The following is a 21,073-nucleotide window of genomic DNA, read 5'->3' on the forward strand; positions in this document are numbered from 1 at the left end:
GTTACATGTTTAAAAGTCTGCTCTTAACCACCCTCAAAAGCAAGACACCAATCAAGATAAGGACTGCATTCATGAGACATAAACCAGCATTGTTATCCTTGGCATCTCAGTCACTTCAAAGCCAAGACACTACTTTTAAAGTTTGACTTACCTATCAAAAACAGCTGTTTAAATCTTGTGTATGCAGTCTGGATATCCTGCAGAGATGGAAGGCTGCTTGACAAGTCATCCGTCTTCAGCAGTTCATAGGGAGCTTTGCAAATTGTCTTATAGATTCTAAATCAAATCATCAAGAGATTAAAGCCTTCTGCTCCGTAAGTAAAATAATGTGCCAACAATTATCACTGAAGACAAAGTTAATAGGCATGGTTTGGGAAACAGCTGTAAGACCAGAAGATATACATCCTGGAAAGCTAATGGCTTCCATGAACGTTTAAGTACTGGCTGGAAGCTTGCCTCCAAGCTTATGAAAGGTTTTACTGCTCTTAACTGTTATGCCAGTAAAATTATATCCATGCATATTTGTGCAGTTATGAATATTACAAGCACTAGTTGTTTTTTACTACTGCTTCTTCAGTGTTGTCTTCACTAGACACACCAAAATTACTTTGTTAGCAGGCTTATTTAGAGGTGAATCCAGAAGAAGAGATGGATAGAAATACCCAAACCTCCCAGCAGACACTATTTTTCTTGACTTTTACCAACCAAATTACATTCTAATACCTAGCTGTCAAGTCTGCTAATGAAACACACGAGAAAGAAGAAACAATTTGGACTCAAACAAGACAGCATACATGCCTTTTACTTCCTAAGTTCCTGCTAATTTTTTTTCCCCAAGACAGATGAAGGTTCAGTTTGAACCCAGAAGCCCCCTTTCATTCAGCCTCCAGAGCTCAGAGTATCAGCTTAGTAAATACCTCTGTTGTCATGCTGACATTTTATTGTCAAGATTTGTGAAAAGCTGCTCTATCTTGTATTTCAGACATGAAGGCTTGCGGGCACTTGCCCAGAGAGGACAGAGTACTTTGTTTTCCGTAAGCTGTAGGACAGAAGCCTGCTTTAAGCGAGGAGTCCACATCAGAAATGCAGGTTACTAGACCTACCGGGAGAGGCATCAGACAAGACAACTGAGGCAAGGCAATTATTTGTCAGTTACAATACTTCCTCCAAGTTGAGGCAAACAATTTGTACTATAACATTTGGCTCTAAGCAGCTTTTTCAATAAAAGAAGCTGTTAATTGTAAACATCTGCTGTGTGCTTGAGTTCAGACTACTGTTACGTTAACACACCCCTGTGGACAGCCTGTAGATGTATTTTTAAATATTAGTGGTTAACCACCAGTACCTTATAGCAAAGAAAACCACCCACACTGACCCAAGTCCACATGGTGCTAGACAAGGGATCAAAATATCAGTTGATACCTTGTTACAGTTTACTGCTAGTTTTACTTTCATATTAAGAAACAGCATTAAAAAGCGCTGGAAGTCATGTAAACTTCCCCATTTCAAGAGAGAAACACTAGAGAATCTGCAGGAAGGGTCCAAAGCCTTTCCTGGGCAACTATAATAAATTTTAAAAACAAAAGAGGTTTTAAGAGCCTAATCAAGCTATTTTCTGTTAGTTCTGTGGGATTAACAGGTTCTCTATCTATTCTACAAAGAGAAAAGGAGCTAATGGTGAAGCAGCACAAGCTGTGCACAGGAGCCTGATCTAACAGCTCACTGATAAGAGAGAAGTTCTCTCCAGGACATCCAACAGCTTAAAAAAAAGCCAAGAAAAAAAAAAAAAAGAGCAGCAAGTCGTTGCTGTAGCTCTCAGCCAGGCAGCTGTGCTCTTCCCCATATGTTAACTTTGGCATTTTTCAGATTGCTGAGCTAATTCAGCTCACTACCTCAACTGAAACAAAACACTGTCTGCTGCTGCATCTGAAAGTAGCGGTACTGAACTGCTAGATTGTCTCAGTCGTTTTTGGTCACTTCAGATAAACTCATTTAAGAACACAATTCTTGTTCTGAGAAGACAACATTGAGTTCAGAGATGTAAAACTCAGCTTGCAAATTCATCTTTAGAGCGGAATCTAGACTTCTCTTTCTTGAAAACACAACTGAGCCCATCAGCTGATGCTACTCTAACTGTACTTCAGACCTACGGGCTTTGGTGCTGCTTTATCTAATAACAAGCCACAGATTGTGCAGAGATTCATCTGAGATACACATATATACACACGAATGTCCGCAAATAAGCCTTCAGTGATGTTACAGTCCTGCACAATTGACCAATGTGGTTAGGCTAAGGGCTTAACCCCATTCCACTAGCGAAACTACTTTTAAATCTAGAACTTGTTTCCTGATGCGTGCAAGCTTAAAGATACAGCATATATAGAAAAAGAGAAGCAAGGTCCATACCAAGCAAAGTGTTGTGGACAGAATAGCTATTACTGACCCATCCAAGAAGGCTTTTTGCGTTTGTGAAGTGCTGTCATCCTGTTCTTTGGGAAATGCAGACATTTTGAGAAGAGCAGCACCATTATGGCAAGACCAACACCAAATCTGCAGAAAGACATTTACCAGGTGATAAAAGTTGGTAAACTGTCCCATATGAAGTATTTGCTCAAGTGACTGAGTGATTACAAGAAATTTCTCTATGCTGTGCTTTACTGAATTTTCTGTGCATTCAACGAGCCCACCAGCAGAAGCAAACTTCTACATCCGCACCAAAACTACATGCCTCAACACACTGTGTTATCAATTGCAAGTTTTAAGGTTTATATAAGCACAAGTAAATGTAAAATGTCAGATTATATCAGAACATTACTTTCTCAATAGATGACGTCAAAATGTCTATGGCCATATTAAGATATGCCCCAGCAAGATGGCTCTTGTAACTCATATATATTAGCCATGAGTTTCTCCCCAAAGAGTAGCATTTTTCTTACAGTTCAACCTTGAGATAACTCACATCAGATACACTGTTTTGTCTTTCCATGTGAGGTACGCATAAAGGGTCATCTAGGCTTAAAATAAGACATTAAACAAGAACTCCACAACTAAATCAGATTGTGTAGTTAACAGGCATTCTTTGTAGCAAGTCAGTCCTCAAAGCTTCTTACTTCCCTTTACACATAATTTCTTGACTCACACCTACTGCTTGATGGTGTCAAGCTGATCTTCAAACTTGCTTTGAACCTGGGAGTCAGACTCATTTTCATCAGGAATTTTAGACCAGCCAAATCAAGAAGTTAAAGTTCTGCTACCATTTTACAGTAGCCAAGAGGTACAACTGAGAAGGGTACACTCATCAAGAGTGGAAAAAGCAACTACGTTGCCCTTCCACTGCCATCTCAAACTGATTTAATATGGACAAGCTATTTTGACTGTAGCTTCCCAAATGGATTTGGAAATAATTATAAGAGTTCCATAAGGACTCTGAACAATGCAAAATGCAATTTAATTAAAAAAAAAAAAAAAAAAAAAAAAAAAAAAAAAAAAATCACTTCTGTTTCTGTGTAACATTCACGGTAATTTGTCTGGTTGACTGAGAAAAAGTGAACCAAACTATTTTGAACTTCACTATCTGAAAGGACAATTTGGGCAGGACAGGACATCACTGTCTTCTCCATGAACTCAATTTAAGAGCATGAAGTAAATATGGTTTTCCTTGGCAATCTTGACAGTCATGCAGCAACTAGCGTAAGGGCTCATAAGTGAGGTTACTTTGCCCCCTGCTTCTGTCTACTCTGTCTTAATGGTTCTTAAATTGTGGTACCAACCAGAAAGCCAAATCCAGCTTGCTACAGGGTGCAACACAGTATCTTTAGCTTAATTTTCTGTTGAGACTGGCAGAACTAGTTTTTCAGCAAGGCTACCACAGCCAAACTACTTACCTGTACCCAAGCCAGGCAGCTGAAGGCATTCAATTACATCTGCACATTCATGATCTTCACTGCAATATCCAAACAGCATTTCAAGCCCTATATCCTGCCCAGCTAGACAGCAGTCAGTACTCACTCTCAAGAAAAACAGACTGGAGGATAGGCAGACTAGCAGTATATGAAGACTATAGGACAATAAACACCTGATATAACTAAATGGGGGCTGTGAACCTCCATTTTGTTTCACACTGTTTAAGGGGAACATAGAATACTTTAAGCACCTCTTCTTCCAGCAGCTATTTCCCCTTCTGTAGGTGACTAGGTATAAGCACGAGCGGTTGAAAATAAGTTCTAAATATCATATGCAGTAACATCTGAAGTGCTCGTTGAAATTATGCCTTCTCAATAAGATTTCTTACCCTCAGCAATGCATATATACTTACAGGAATGCCTCTGCCTTCATACTTCAAGATACTCTCTTCAGAAACGCATATGGGAACAACAAAATACAAAGGCAGCCTAAGATAACAGAAAAAGAGTTTCTTGCACTTAAAAACTGAACAAAGAAACATCTCCAAGCTCCTTTTAATGATGGTGTTTTAGCCCATATGCTAATTATATTTTCACTCTTACAGCTACAATAATCTCTTCTACTAGATAATTATACTGTCCTCAACACCCGCCTTTTATTTTCAACTGGATCAGATATTTTCTTCCGATCTTGAGATGCTCATTATTTTCACTGCAACATAACCCTGCCTTTCCAAGGCTGCCATTAAGTCCTACATTTAATTATAACATCCAAGACTGATAGCTAAGACTGCCTTGGTACTCTAACTTTTCGTTGTTTCAAAAGATACCTTTGTACTATTAGATAACTAGCTCCATTTCCATGCCTTGCAAGCAGTTTGCATCACAATACAAGGATATAATTTAATATATCACGAATTTCAGTATCAGCCAATGCTATTTATGTTCAAGGCACACAGAAGAAAAGAAAAGTACTTCAGCTCAGCTTGGGTCTCTCAAGACAGAGTTCTAGAATAAGTAGTTAATGACTATTTTGAAAAACTGGTGTTTGTTTCCAAAGTCTGTCAAACCTTCTAGGATTTGACTATTAAACATCAGTAGTACAAAAAGCCTTGAGTACATCCTAAAGGATTCATCAATAGATACTACTGGGATAATTATACACCTCTAACCTACCACTAAAGGCAACGCAACTTAACTTTCATCAGCACATTCTGCAGATACACTTTAAACTAGTTAATCTTTCCCCACCCAGCCTCCCCAACTAAAACAACAGCAAATCTCATCGTGCATGTAAATTCAAATTCTGCCGGAGTAGACATCCAGGACTAACAAAACGTCGTGCTAACCAGTAAGTATGACAAAAGCATAGGTGCCAGAGCTACAAATTTTCTATGCCATTTTAAGGTGCTATTCTCCACCCCTACAGACACTCAAAGCTTAACTGACCAAGGTCCTGAGTAGCCTAACCTAATATTGAAGTTAACCCTGCTTGAACGGGGATTATGTAGATGACTTCCTGAGGTCTCAAATCAAAGTATGCCATGCACCAAAATGGAAACCAGCTCCTAGAAAAACTCTAACAACTGATGCTCAGCATCAAAGGTAGCACTGATTTTTGCAAATCTTCATGAGATATATGTCTGAAGTTCACTATTAACCAGGGCAAGCTTACTTTTCAGAAACTCTGTAGCCTTCATTGATAGTCACTGCTTTGTATTTCACATTCCCTTTGGTCCGCTCCAACTCATCACGCCAGTCCTCAAGAGTATCAAACATCACAGTCTGGTTTCTTCCATCTGTCAGACATCAATAATGTTAACTTTGCAGAGTACCAGGAATTCTAACATGAAAGCATCCCTAAATCAAGTAGTTAGTTTTCATTAAAGTAAGCAAGACAAACCTCTCGTGTATGGAAAGCCGCGTGTCAAAGATAAAATGCCTTTGTGCAACACTATGCCTGTCTGATCTTTAAAAACACATCTTCTGTCAAATACGGCTTTAACTAATAATCTCTTACAGAACTTCTACACAATTGGGCTGTCCTCAAATCGAGCCTAAAACCCAGGATGCTGTGCAGCAAATACCATTGTATGATAGCGTAGCTGACTGGCATCTGGTAATAGAGACCTACATGTAGAATTAACAGTCCTACCAAAAGCCTTCCTGCAATTCAGATATTGCATTTCATTTAAAGTTTGCTCTTTCATCACAGACAGGTCTTTTGGACTGAATAGAACATTTTGGGCACTTCATAAGAGCAGAAAATTGATTGGAGGAATGCAATCATTTTAACTGAGAACTTTTCCTGTACTTCTGTCAAGCCAACTCAGCAACAGTATTAAGTATCCTGCAACACTAGCTAATACTGAAAAACCAAAGAGAGCTAGAATTACCACAGAAGATACAACGGCAAATTGAAACTCTCCACTGTAAGATGATAAGGTTGGATTTACAGTTGGAAACAGAACATTATTAACGAGCTCTAAGGGATGAGTTACGATTCCAAGAGTATGAGACTATAAGAGGCATAAACCCCAATTTCTAAAGTCTGCTTGGTCTCTCCTGTAACATCTTCATAAGAATGAGATCTAAGCATCTATTATTGAAGATAGTTATTAAAATATGAAAGAATTATGGCACAACACTTCAGAGTTGCTATAAAGACTAGGTTTCCCCCACACTTGCTTAGCCTCTACCTGAAAAAACTTACGGTCTTTCTGATGTTTGTAGTTTAAACTGAACACCAGTTTGAGATGAAGTCTGCAGAAACTACCTGAGCAAGCAAAGGCAGACAAGGTATGCTTGGGCTGCATTAGGAAAGCCATTGCCTACAGGCTGAGTGAGTCGGTTGTTCTCAGCTCAGCACCAGTGAGGCCATGCCTGGAGTGCTGGGTCCAGTGCTGGGCTCCCCAGTAGAAGACAGGCACAGGCCTGCTGGACCAAGTCCAGTGAAGGCCCGTTAAAATCATTAAGGGTTTAAAGCATCTGGTATGAGGAAAGACAGAGAGCTGTGATCATTCAGCCTGGAGAAAAGAAGTCTCAGTAGGGGTTCAGAGGGACAAGAAATCTTTCCAGTGTGTATAAACACCTGGCTGGGGGCAGAAGCAGGGGAGGGGTTTAAAGAAGATGGATTTTGACTCAGTGGTATCCAGTGACTTGACAAAAGGCAGTGTACACAAGCTGAACTACAGCAAATCCTATGTAAACATAAAAATAAACTTTTTCACTATAAGGATGGTCAACTAATGAAATGGTGTGTCTAGGGAGATTGTGAAGTCTCAATCCTTGCAGATATTAAAAGCCCAAGTGGACATGACCCTGGTAAGCTTGTTGTACTTAACCCTACTCTAAACAGGGGCAGATAGACAGCAACATGACTAGATGATCTCCAGAGGTTTCTTCTAACCTCAATGATCTGTAATTACTTGACGTGTTTTGGTAAGTGTCCAGTTAATACCTTGGGTGCATCAAAACTTTCCTCTGTGAAAGGAACGGGTGTTCCTGGGGCACCAAGAATCAGGTTCCTAATTCAAAACAGTGCTATTATTTCAGTTGAAGTCTAAGCTGTGAAATGCTAGAAAGTGCACTGACAACTTTTTATCCTGAATTTTGCAGCTTACTATATTATTCAGCTAAGCTTGATCAAGTGGGAAGATTACGTAACAAGTTAGCTATAAGAGGAAGTCAGATGTCTACTGGAATCTTGCTATGCAAACCTGTGCTTTTTTTTTTTTTGCAGTTGCCTAGGAGAAGCAGATCGCTTGCAAATAAGAGCAAAAAGGGAAATACTTTCTGTCAGATGCCACCAAAAATGTAATAATTTAAGAATTAAGAGCAGGAAGTTTGGTTCACTGCAACAGTACAGGAAAAATGCATTGATAAAATAAGCAAAATATTTTCTAGATGAGAGCACTCTAGTCAGAAACACATGAAAAGCATTTGCACATATTGATCACAGTAAGTTTCCAAGCCAGTGATGCTACTCTTGCTTGGAAAATTTCTGTGCAACTATACTGTGTGACACAGAAATCAACAGTAAACAATTTAGAGATTTTTAGCAACAAGTCACAACATGTAACAAGAGAATAATGAATCTTCTGAGGCTATCTGCCAGCAGGGCAGAGACATAAGCCAAGCACAAACTCAGCTACTAAGTGTCCCAGGCTGCTGAAGGAACTAACAGTATGCAAAAACTACGAATCAAAAACAGAAAAAACATTTACCTGTATAGTTTGGGGCTGCTGATGCGTAAGAGAACAGAAACAAGCGTTTAAGCAGCTTAGGAGTCTGGCTATGATGAACTATGCCACTGACGATCTAGGGAAGGATGAAAAATTAATAATGAAACACAGACCGTCAGCGTAAAAAAGATTTTTTCACACCACCACCACCCCCCACAGGTTTTAAACAAAACTGTTCAACAGGTTCTACCCCCAGCATCTGAAAACTGACTTTTAGAAAGCTTTCTCCATTGTCTGCAAAATACTGTATCTACGTGGTTAAGTGAGAAGTATTGTACAAGTTCAAGAATTACTCTTATTATTTAAATAAGGGTAGGTAGGTCCTAGTTTGGCGTTCAGATTAACCTGTGAAAATGTCATGGCTTCAGTTGGGGTAGAGTTAACTCTCTTACTAGCAGCTGGCATAGTGCTACGTTTTGGATTTGGGATAAGAAATACTTTTGATAGTGCGCTGGTGGTTTTGGTTGCTACTAAGCTCTCAAGGCCTTTTGTGCTCCTCATACTGCCCCACCAGCAAGCAGACTGGGGGAACACCAGAAGCTGGGAGGGGACACAGCCAGGACAGCTGACCCCAACTGACCAAGGGGATATTCCATGCCATGTGACATCATGCTCAGCATATAAAACCGGGGGGAAAAAGAAGGGGGAGTTACGGTGTCTGTCTTCCCAAGGACCCATTACATGTGATGGAGCCCTGCTTTCCTGGGGATGGCTGAACACCTGCCTGCCCATGGGAAGCAGTGAATTAACTCCTTGTTTTACTTTGCTTGCGTGCACGGTTTGTGCTCTACCTATTAAACTGTCTTCATCTCTTCCCACAAGTTTTTCCTCACTGTTACTCTTCTGATCCTCTCCCCCATCGCGACTGGGGGAAGTGAGAGAGCAGCTGTGTGGTTCTAGCTGCCAGCTGGGGTTAAACAGCAACACAAAAGAACTTGAGTTACCAGAAAGTCATCAGGGACCCAACTTAAATGCCTCTATGCAAATGCACGTAGCAAAAGAGGAGTTAGAGATGTGTGCATGCCTGCAGGGGTATCTTACTGGCATGACAGATGACTCCTAGTGGGATGGCTCCCATGACTGGAGTGTTGGAATGGGAGGATACAGGATGGAAGGATAGACATGGGAGAGGAGGAGGGGGTGTCGCCCTCTATGTCAATGACCAGCTGGAGTGCATGGAGCTCCACCTGGGGAGGACGGATGAGGAGCCCACCAAGAGCTTATGGTTCAGGATTAAAGGGAAAGAAAGAAAAGAAAAGACAAACAACAAAGAGGAAGTGAAAAACACCAGGAAGACTGCGTGGATGAACAAGGAACTCCTGGACAGCCTGAAACAGAAGAAGGCGCCCTACAGAAGGCGGAAGCAAGTACCAGCAGCCTAAGAGGAACACAGAGAAACTGAGCAGCCAGGGATCAGGTCAGGAAAGCTAAAGCCCAGGTAGAGTAAAATCTGGCCAGGCATGTCAAGGGCAACAAGAAAAGCTTCTATAGGTACATCAGTGATAAAAGGAAGACTAGGGAAAATGTGGTCCCTCTCCAGAAGGAAATGACAGACCTAGTCACCTGGAACATGGACAAGACCAAGGTGCTCAATGACCTTTTTGCCTTGGTCTTCACCAGCTAGCACTCTAGCCACACCACCCAGATCACAGAAGGTGAAGGCAGCGACTGGGAGGATGAAGAACCTCCCACTGTAGGAGACGACCAAGTTTGAGACCATCTAAAGAACCTGAAATCCACAGAACCCTATGAGATACATCCGCAGGTCCTGAGGGAACTGGTGGATGAAGGTGCTAAGCCACTATCCATGATATTTGAAAAGTTGTGGCAGTCTGGTGAAGTTCCCACTGACTGGAGAAGGGGAAAAATAACCCTCATTTTTAAAAAGGGGAAAAAAGGAAGACCTGGGGAACTACAGGCTGGTTGGTCTCACCTCTGTGCCCGGGAAGCTCATGCAGCAGATCCTCCTGGAAACTCTGCTAAGGCACATGGAAAATAAGGAGGTGATTGATGACAGGCAACATGGCTTCACTAAAGACAAATTGTGCCTGACAAATTTGGTGGCCTTCTACAATAAGGTTACAGCATGGTAGATAAGGGGCAAGCAACAGACTTCATCTACCTGGACTTATGCAAAGCATTTCACACTCTCCCACTTGACATCCTTGCCTCTAATTTAGAGAGACAATGATTTGATGGATGGACCATGCAGTGAATAAGGAACTGGCTGGATGGCCATACTCAAAGAGTTGCAGTCAGTGGCTCGACGTCAGGGTAGCAAGCAGTGACGAGTGGTGTTTCTCAGGTCAGTACTGGGACTGGTGCTGTTTAACATCTTTGCTGGTGCCATGGATAGTGGAATAGAGTGCACTCTCAGCAAATTTGCCAACAACACCAAGCTGTGTGGAGCAGTTGACACATTGGAGGGAAGGGATACCATCCAGAGGGATCTGGACAGCCTTGAGAGGTGGGCCTGTGCAAACCTCAAGAAGTTCAACAAGGCCAAGTGCAAGGTCCTGCATGTGGGTCAAGGCAATCCTAAGCAAAATACAGGCTGGGCGGAGAATGGATTAAGAACAGCCCTGAGGAGACTTGAGGATGTTGGTTAATGAGAAGCTCACCGTGAGCCAGCAAACTCACAGCCCAGAAGGCAAAGTAGATTCTACCCTCTACTCTGCGCACGTGAGACCCCACCTGGAGTACTGCATCCAGCTCTGGAGCCCTCAGACAGTAAAGACATGGACCTGCTGGAGTGAGTCCAAAGGGGGACCACAAAGATTATGAGGGCTGGAACACCTCTCCTATGAAGACAGGCTGAGAGAGTTGGGATTGTTCAGCCTGGAGAAGAGAAGGCTCTGGGGAGACCTTCCTGAAAAGCCTGTACCTAAAGGGAGCCTACAGGAGAGCTGGCAAAGGACTCTTTATCAGGGAGTATCATGATAGGACAAGGGGTAATGGTTTTAAGCTGAGATAAGGGATATTTAGATCAGATAACAGGAAGAAATTCTTTCCTGTGAGGGTGGTGAGACACTGGAACAGGTTGCCCAGAGAAGCTGTGGCTGCCCCATCCCTGGAGGGGTTCAAGGCCAGGCTGGATGGGGCTTTGAGCAACCTGGGCTAGTGGGAGGTGTCCCTGCCCATGGCAGGGGGGTTGGAACTCAATGATCTTTAAGGTCCCTTCCAAGTCTAACCATTCTATGAAAATAACTGCTTTCATACGAAAAAGAAAAACATCTAAAGTGTAATAAAATTACATATTACAAATTGAACAGCTTTGCAATTTTGCCTGAGCCGAAGCTAGTTCCATATAGTACTCACAAGCTCCAGTTTTCTTCAAAGAGCCAGCGCATCTGATCTTTTTAACTGCCACACATAGCAATGTTTAGTGAGTAAGGTTAGCTAGAAATCAAAGTCTTTTATCTTCTCTCTCAACCAGAAAACACTTAAAGGGATCTCTCCAGGTGAATATCATCCTTTCCTCATCCCCACAGCTAAATACCCAACACTAAGCTTAAAGACACACAAATTAATTTATTATACTTACTCTTTTCACTTCTTCTTCTTTTGTGTATCTCAGGCAGAAATGAAATACTCTAAGATCTTTACAGTAGATAATTAGCTTCTCTGGGTATTTTCTCAATTGTCCAGTTAGAAGTTTCTTTTTCTCATCATAAACTGCAAAATTAGAAAGTCTAAGTAAATATCAAAAAGAACTTTGACATCAATTGGTACAGCTATCCCTGCTTGACTTTTCCAAATTCTCAAGAACCTAATTCAAGCCCAAGTTTTAGCAAGTCAAAACAAGCATCCTACAACACAGACTGACATACACTCAATTTTTTCTTAAACCCACTCAAACTATTTCCTGCAAGGTAGAAACCAAACTTGCAGTAAGCCAGCTGCTCAGCCATTTTTTCTGTTCACATGCTGCCTGCCTAGGATGTACAAAGTTCTGAGATGCATAAAGAACATAATTTAGTAGTTTTGCCCAAGGGAAAGTCCCCAAACAACTGAGATAATTTTAAGTTCCTAAAAAAGCCTATTTTTTTTTTAACCACCACAAAATCCCCAAGAGAGGCCTTCGTTCACTTCTGTTTGAGGATGTATCATTTCACAACTTCAAGTGCTGCCAGCTAGGCTATTGTACGTGAAACTAAACAGTGTCTTAGCACCAGCTTCCAGTAGTCTCCCCCTAGGACGCTCCTGTATGAATCCAAACCACCATTCATGGATACTCCTAATAGTCTTAACACTAGTCCAAAGTCAGGCTTCTCAATAAAGCCCTCCCCACTATGTACAAATTACCAGCCCCATTCTCATTTACCCTTTTTAGCAATACAGCCATACCTGCCAGCCCTGCTGCAAAACACTCACTGATTTACTTGTAAATTAAAACCTCGTTTTCCCATCTCCTTTGATATTTTGAAAGCATTATAAATCTCATAAACCAAAGTTTCTTTAGACAAACAAAATATATAGTTTGGGAATCTGGTACTTGTACTGCTCTGCAGTACTATGGCTCAAATGAAGTGAACACCTCCATACTTATAGCTGATACACTGGAGGGTCGTTGTGTACCAATCTTAATCACAGACTTTTCACACTACACTCTTCTTTGCGTGGCATTTTGAAGGAATTATTTTGTCTGTCCCTGCAAGATATTTAACCAAGATGTAGCTTTGACAACCTTGAGGGACAAGACTGGATTCTGACAGATCTCAAATCGTCATTTCATCATTAAATACAACTGCAGCTGTTTTTTCCAGACTGCCCAATCCTAGTTGACAACTCCATCAGTTTTCTGAAAAGGAGGTATGAGTATAAACTAAAAGCATCAGCGCTATAAGACACTCAATGTGAGGTATGTTAAATGAAGAGAAAGCTGACTTACCTCCATAGATTTGATCTACACATTGCAGGGTTATGTCGTTTTCTCCTACAATCTTATTCTTAAGTTGTGGCTCCTAGAATGTGAAAAAAAATTCTTAGAAATCTCACTTTACTACGCAGTAGCACTTTCTCACAAGTAAAAGATGTATTCCATACATATTTTGATATCAGTATTACTTCTTATAAGCTGTGTAAGGCAGAACAGTGAAGAAAAGTTATTAAAATACAGACAGATGCAGGTTGCACAGGTGTAATTTATAAACTGTGTCTCAGCCATACTTGAAATGCAGATAGTATTTTTACTTTTCAAATAGCTTCAAAGCACGCTTTTCTATTGAGTCACTTTTCAAACTAGAATCATTGCAGTAAACAGGAAATACAGTAACTTGATGTAATTCAAGCCCTTTTATGACAAGTTTCCTTGCTATGAGAACCTGGCAGGAAATAGAAAGTCTCTTAAAAGAACAAGTATCCCAGGAATATTCCAACATAACAGCCAGATTTATCACTGGGTAAAATGAAGAGCCCAATTCTCTTATCTACTGTTCTGCCAAACTTGAAGTGATCTGGGGCTCCCTTCCACGAGTTCAGAGTTAAAGATGACATTTAAGTGATGCCTCAATTAAACACTGTTATGTTAAATACTATTGCCAGAAGGTTGATGTACACTACATCAGCAAGTTACATTTTACATGAAAACAGCTGAGAACAGAGTTAACCTCACTCAAGTTATTTCCAGGTCTGCAGTACTCTGAATCAGGCGACTAATACCGAACTTTTGTTAAGAGAAACAGAGTTGACTTGGCATGCTATAAACCGAAGATTTCAAGTCAGTTACAGAACAGAAATTAGCATGGTCACTACCAGCTTTAGAATAAATCTCACATGATCTGTGGAAAGGGTTCTGCAGCTCTGTCCAAATTAATTCCAGAAGGTCCAAAAATTTATACTTGGCTACAGAAGCCTCAGTTCAACATTTTAACTCCCTGAAATTTTACTCAAGAAACTTGCAACTACAATTAACGTGTGTCAAATCATATTCTCATTCTTCTTCACTATCAAGATCACCTTGCATTGGAAAGTAATAAAACAGGCTCTCTCCTTCACTTTTATCACCTAAGTAGACTAGATTGCTTCACATGCTTAGCACATAAAAAAAAGGTGTGGCAGCCCTTTGACAGCTCAAGTTGAGCATCTAAAATAAAGGAAACAAGATTCAACTGATTTCTAAGATTTGGGGACTTTTTCACCTTTTTCAGTGTTTCCAACTCAATAGTGCCAGGTTTTTAAATCTTTGCAGTCAACATCTGACTTTGAATGGAATAATTCAGAGCTTTACTGAGCCACACAAACAATTATCTACAGGATTTCCACTGAAATCAGCTTACTCAGTCTTGTGCAGCCCCAAAACAGTTCTGCAGATGTAGCCCAAAGTCAGCCAGATGTTATATGACATTGTAAGTATGTTTGACATTCCCACTCTTGCAATTGCTACTAGATAAGCACTCAGAAATCAGGTTTAAGCAAACTATTGATTTAATTTTCAGAACAATTCATTCTTTTAGCTTAAGCCTCACAAAATCACCAACTCACAAGATACATTAGATATATTTTATAACTCTTTGTAAGCGTCCACATACAGGCTGGCACCATTTTTACTTAGTCATTAGAGCCTGAAGAAGGATCTGCATAGACCAAGCAAAGGCAGATTGATTAAAATTAGTCTGCAGCCATCAAAACTTTTTATAAATCTACGTTTTTTCCTGTATCCATATAGAGAAAGATGATTATATAGTCAAGAACAGTGTATGCCTCAAAGCCTGTTTGGTCATAATTAGAAGACTTGTCTTCCTACGTTATCGTCCGAAGCAGAATCATCATCAAGGAAAGCAATCTTGAAGTTTGTGCATACAAGTTTCCCGTAGGTGCCACGATTTGACCCATCTTCTTGTATATACTTGTACACTGTGCTTGCCTCACAAAGCAACAGTTCACCTGTGTAAAAGAAACACCGACTTGCAACATAACTGACATTTATAACTGAATTATTTCAACTGTTACCTTAAACTTAGCACTAACCTCCTGACAGCTTCTCATAACTGTGCCCCTGAAGATATTTCATCACTGTTATACAAAAAGACTAAGAGGCAACTCCTGGAACAGTACACTGAGAGCTTTTCAGGTTATTAACATTACTCAAGATGGGCTGAACATTGTTCAACTGCAGAAGTTTTGGGGTTCTGTAAGCAGAGGTACAGAACTGTATCATGGCCTACTCCAGGTGGTAGGAGAACAACATCTGGAGCTGCAAAGAGCAATCATACGAGTATGTACTCAAAACAGAAAAAAAAAGCCCACTGCAAAGTAGTTAATACAGTCGATAAACAAGTTGAAAACTGTTTTAATTTTCCTTACTAAGATTGCTGAAACATTTGAGTTAGTTATTACAAGTTCATCTTAGTTAATTTTTCACAGCTTTGACTGGAGATGCTGCTTTCTTTACAGGTCCCAGGGCTATTTTAAAGTTCTCAAACACAAGTTGGCATAAATAATGGTCAATGAAGTTCTAATCCTAAAATAAGCAGGAACTGAACAGCAAGTTTAAGAAAGTAAAAACAGGTTTTCATAAGTATAGTCAGCCAGGCTTTTGGTCTCTCCTATGAAGTGTAGAAGACCAAACAGAACAATACACATTTATTCTAAGCTTCTACTTGTATTTTATCATAATAATTTCATCTTTCCTAAATTTGGAAAACATTATTTAAAAATAAAGTGTTGTAAATGTAAGAAAAAAAAATGTCTTAGCGAATGAGGCATCAAAGGCCTAAGTAACTCAAGTAGAAGCAATGCAACTAGAAAGCAAGCATCCACTAGTTCTTGGTCTTTAGTTCCCAAACACCTAACTTTATCTTTTAAGAAACAGGGCAAACTGAAGTATAGACAGTTCTCCACAGGCAGCTTACAGGAAGACACTGTACTCTATAAAGACTTCAATTTTTGTACTTTTTTTCAACAACCCATGTAGAACTGATATTTAAAACATTTAAACCTGTCTGGGCTGTTACACCAAAACCTCTATTTTACTACTTGGGACACCGATGTCATATGAACGTTGGTGCACACATGGGAATATTGAAATATTGTTTACATGACTAATTTTTATTATTTAATTCTAATACTATAATACACAACAGTTACCTGGTAATAAGTGAGGATTTACTTCTTTTTCTATGCATTCTTTTATGTGTATTTCCTGAAGAGAGAAAGAGTAATTATTACTTAGCAAAGTTCATATGTTCAACACATGATGTAAAAAACAACACCCTCCCTCTTAATTAAATTCCTCACATTCTAGCAAATAAGCAAATTAAGGGAAAAACTTCCTAAATTAAATTCGCAATGTGCTCCTTCTCCTAAAGGTAAGTAGTCTACTGGCTGAATAATTCAGTGGTTTAACACCCACAGTGTCAGTCACATGCAATTGTGAATACAGGAGGAAATGCATTACTTGTACATGTAACGGACAGAAATAAAGCATTACCAATATTTTGTAAGTTCTCTCAGCACATGCAAATGGATAAGCATAAACTTAGTATTACACCACCATCTCCCAGAGTTCATTCATAAGCTTTTCCACATAGGACTTAATATTTATTTCTAATGTACCCTTCACAGTTTTGCAAGCCTCATCCTTCATTATCTGTATCTGATTTTCTTACATGTCTTATTGCAAACGAAGTACAAAAGTAACTTAAACAGTGCTACCAAGATTATAGGAAAAGGAATTTCAGAATCTCAGAGCCAAGACGTAAAACCAGTCACAGGATATCCTCTAGTTTGGACACAAAGTGCACAAACCAAACCTACTAAACTCTCAGTATCACTTATTCTAGCCTTGAGGCACTGATAGTTGGGCTAAAATCTCCAGCTGAAGACTATTAATGAGAGGACACGTTACACCCTTCCTGCTTAGCCAGTTCAGAACTTCCTCCTCTAAGTCGGAATCACTTCTCATGCACTGGAGTCCTTCTGGAAAACTATTAGTTAACTGGAGAGCTCCCTGGGGCCACAGCAGTAAGCATGCTAATTTTAGTTTGTCACCAGCATCCAAAGTCAGATATTGCAAATCAAGGCCAGCAATCAAAAGGAGACATAAGCAATAACAGTTTTTCTGGATTAAATACAGAGAAACAAAAGCCTCTAAAGAGCATAAAAATATCCCCTTTGGTCATTCATATAAACACTTGCTCTCAACACCCAGAAGACCCAAAACAAAACTTGAAGACTCCATAGCAAAACTAAAACCACCAGGAAACCATGTCATGAGAACAGCAGAGACATTCAAGACAGGTTGAAAAGAGGTAAAGGTTACAAAATGAAGTTGTGGTGGTGCAAAGAAAGAAATCTGTAACTACATCTGGCAGCTTATGCAGAAAGAAAAATACAGTTTGCTGCCTTTGACTTCTAAGTCTGAATGTTGTACAAGAAAACTTTATTCTAAGTTCAGGCTTGCCAGCTAAATAACTTACTAAGCAAACATGGCTCAAACTGAACACTGCTGCATTCAGAGCAGAAATACATACACGTTTCCCCAATGTTGTCTCTTCCCCACTGGTAGCTCTCAGCTGAACTTTGGGTTTACTGTTGCCTTTATAGCTATGTCTTCTACTGCCACAATTTGTGTGCAATTAAATGCAACCCTGTTTGCTTACAAATTAAATGTTAACAATCACTGCTACAGAACAGTAAAGTAGTATACTCACTAGGTGTCTTCCCAGTAACTTTTACTTTGGGAGATACCATAAGGCATGTAATAACTACTGTTTATATATACACACTGCTTCAACATTCATACTTATTACTAAGAGTACCAGTTTATACTAGTGTTGGCAGATATGACCAAAAATAAAATATATTTGAACCCAGAGAAGTTCTCTGACCTTACTTCCATTTGTTAAAATACAGTGAATCTTTTACAATAAGTGTTTCATAGAGGCAAATAATTTTGAACTAGTGGTTTGGGGTTTGGTTACAAGTTAAATTTGTTATTTTCTGAAAGGAATTAGAATTTTAATTACATAGCATCACAGCAGAATAGAGAGACCTCAGTCAAACACTGAGGTCGGCTTGCAAAATCCAGTTTCACTCTTTGTTGACAAAAACCCCACAGACATCAAAGTGCTTACTATATGCAGAATTCCTATAACATATAACAGCTTCCAAGAGCTGAGCGTCCAGAAGAGTTCTGTTTGAAAGTCAACATTTATATTCCTATAATAAAATCGTAAATATTTTAAAGATTTTTTTCATACATATGCACTGGGGTTAGCTAGAATGCAAGCCATCAACATTGCTGAAGAGTCCAAGCTGCTGTACTCATTTTCAAAGGGTAAATATTAAAATACATTAAATTCTACTAATGTCATATTTCATAGTTGCTCTTTTAAGAGAGAAGGCAAAGATCTTCATGAAAGAAACTTGTTAACTCACCGTGAGTCAGTGCAAATTGTGTAGGAACCCATAAATTTAGCTAATATCTCCACTTTGTCTCAACTTTATTTTTCTAATCAATTTGAGTTCGGGGGCAACACAGATCTTAGTCCTAACTTAAGAGCTGGCTGACACTAAAGTGCAGGCTTCTCAACACCCCTTTAATCAAGTCATACAGTTCATACTCCTTTTATGCCAGGGTTTGTCTGAATACACGGTGAGGTAGTTTGGTTCCTAAGATCAGCCGGAAAGTCTGTACTTGTGCTACATTTGGTTTTGTTGTTACTGCCTATTGTTAGCAGAACTGGCTCATCAACAGGTCAGATGAGCACAGAAACAAAAGAAAGGGAAGCAGCAGAAGCAAGTCTCTCCCTTTCCACAAGCTGCTAAAGCCACTCGGACCTCAGGAAACTTCACCCTCCGACTATGTGTTGAAGTTAAGCACTTCCCATTATGACCACTGGAAGCCAAGCACTCCTCTAGACAGATTCTTCTTCCATCTGTAGCTTCCCCGCTCTGAATGCCCCAAGCACCATCTTGGCACTTCTTACTCAAGATATAACCTACTACCAGCAACAGCTAAAAGCAGACACCCATAGGACAGCATGCAGATGAGGAATGGCAGAAACAAAGGTTTTAGAAACTTCTTACTCAGAGATGTTTCCCACCTGTGTGCTAAGCTCGTGCTCCATTCCTTTTTCCAGGTTATCAGAGTAAACCGTGGTAGGCAATAGAGCAACACCCCAAAATCATCAGTTCTAACAGTACAGAGTAACAAACTATACCAAAACTGCAGGCTGACATATCACACCATACAATATTAAAATGCATCATCCTTCTTGGTAGTTCAAACCGACTTCAGCTGATAGCACTATGAAACCATGAAGTGCCAGGGAACGGAGACACCACGCTCCTTGCAGATTTTCTGATTCAATATAGGGGAGACAACACAATCGAGAAACTGCCTTTTTCTTAGGGAAAGGCTCACCTCTTCTTTTTGATTTTTACCCAAGTATAGAGAACAACTGTACAGCTTGCAATGCCGAGGGACTGCATTCAGCTTTTCCCCCAAAAAATATGTAAAGAGGCTAAAATATACTTCCCAAGCCTGTCTGAAGAAGCATCTCTTTCCCAAATGATGAAGCACAAAAGAGCCACCATGTGTGAGGCAATACCCAATTAAGGCAGTAAGATAAACTAGCAATTATCCTACATTAACAGGATCCTAACAGGGCAGGAGATTCCTACTCTTTCTCCTAGAGCCATAATTGAGAATAGTTCCTTGCCTCCCTCTCCACAGGGAGGTAAATGACTGTGGATGGAAAATGAGTAAAAAGTGAAAAACATTCCCAGCATGCGCTGGTGGTTTTGGTTGCTACTAAGCTCTCAAGGCCTTTTGTGCTCCTCATACTGCCCCACCAGCAAGCAGACTGGGGGAACACCAGAAGCTGGGAGGGGACACAGCCAGGACAGCTGACCCCAACTGACCAAGGGGATATTCCATGCCATGTGACATCATGCTCAGCATATAAAACCGGGGGGAAAAAGAAGGGGGAGTTACGGTGTCTGTCTTCCCAAGGACCCATTACATGTGATGGAGCCCTGCTTTCCTGGGGATGGCTGAACACCTGCCTGCCCATGGGAAGCAGTGAATTAACTCCTTGTTTTACTTTGCTTGCGTGCACGGTTTGTGCTCTACCTATTAAACTGTCTTCATCTCTTCCCACAAGTTTTTCCTCACTGTTACTCTTCTGATCCTCTCCCCCATCGCGACTGGGGGAAGTGAGAGAGCAGCTGTGTGGTTCTAGCTGCCAGCTGGGGTTAAACAGCAACACAAAAGAACTTGAGTTACCAGAAAGTCATCAGGGACCCAACTTAAATGCCTCTATGCAAATGCACGTAGCAAAAGAGGAGTTAGAGATGTGTGCATGCCTGCAGGGGTATCTTACTGGCATGACAGATGACTCCTAGTGGGATGGCTCCCATGACTGGAGTGTTGGAATGGGAGGATACAGGATGGAAGGATAGACATGGGAGAGGAGGAGGGGGTGTCGCCCTCTATGTCAATGACCAGCTGGAGTGCATGGAGCTCCACCTGGGGAGGACGGATGAGGAGCCCACCAAGAGCTTATGGTTCAGGATTAAAGGGAAAGAAAGAAAAGAAAAGACAAACAACAAAGAGGAAGTGAAAAACACCAGGAAGACTGCGTGGATGAACAAGGAACTCCTGGACAGCCTGAAACAGAAGAAGGCGCCCTACAGAAGGCGGAAGCAAGTACCAGCAGCCTAAGAGGAACACAGAGAAACTGAGCAGCCAGGGATCAGGTCAGGAAAGCTAAAGCCCAGGTAGAGTAAAATCTGGCCAGGCATGTCAAGGGCAACAAGAAAAGCTTCTATAGGTACATCAGTGATAAAAGGAAGACTAGGGAAAATGTGGTCCCTCTCCAGAAGGAAATGACAGACCTAGTCACCTGGAACATGGACAAGACCAAGGTGCTCAATGACCTTTTTGCCTTGGTCTTCACCAGCTAGCACTCTAGCCACACC

General features: G+C 40.6%; 1 protein-coding gene across 1 annotated transcript in view; it reads right to left on the reverse strand.

Moving 5' to 3' along the window:
- MTMR12 (myotubularin related protein 12) overlaps positions 1-20,294 on the reverse strand; it is a 31,832-nt gene extending 11,538 nt beyond the window's left edge. Inside the window, exons 1-10 of the mRNA XM_014953875.1 lie at positions 20,254-20,294; positions 16,235-16,314; positions 14,892-15,031; positions 13,038-13,110; positions 11,691-11,821; positions 8,129-8,222; positions 5,578-5,701; positions 4,316-4,391; positions 2,444-2,550; positions 152-276 (exon numbers count right to left, since the gene is read on the reverse strand). Coding sequence (XP_014809361.1) covers positions 152-276; positions 2,444-2,550; positions 4,316-4,391; positions 5,578-5,701; positions 8,129-8,222; positions 11,691-11,821; positions 13,038-13,110; positions 14,892-15,031; positions 16,235-16,314; positions 20,254-20,294 — 991 coding nt within the window. The remainder of the gene's footprint in view (positions 1-151; positions 277-2,443; positions 2,551-4,315; positions 4,392-5,577; positions 5,702-8,128; positions 8,223-11,690; positions 11,822-13,037; positions 13,111-14,891; positions 15,032-16,234; positions 16,315-20,253) is intronic.
- Positions 20,295-21,073: the final 779 nt, after the last annotated feature.

The sequence above is a fragment of the Calidris pugnax genome, unplaced genomic scaffold, assembly GCF_001431845.1.
Source record: "Calidris pugnax isolate Ruff unplaced genomic scaffold, ASM143184v1 scaffold178, whole genome shotgun sequence".
In the NCBI taxonomy this organism is placed as follows: domain Eukaryota; kingdom Metazoa; phylum Chordata; class Aves; order Charadriiformes; family Scolopacidae; genus Calidris; species Calidris pugnax.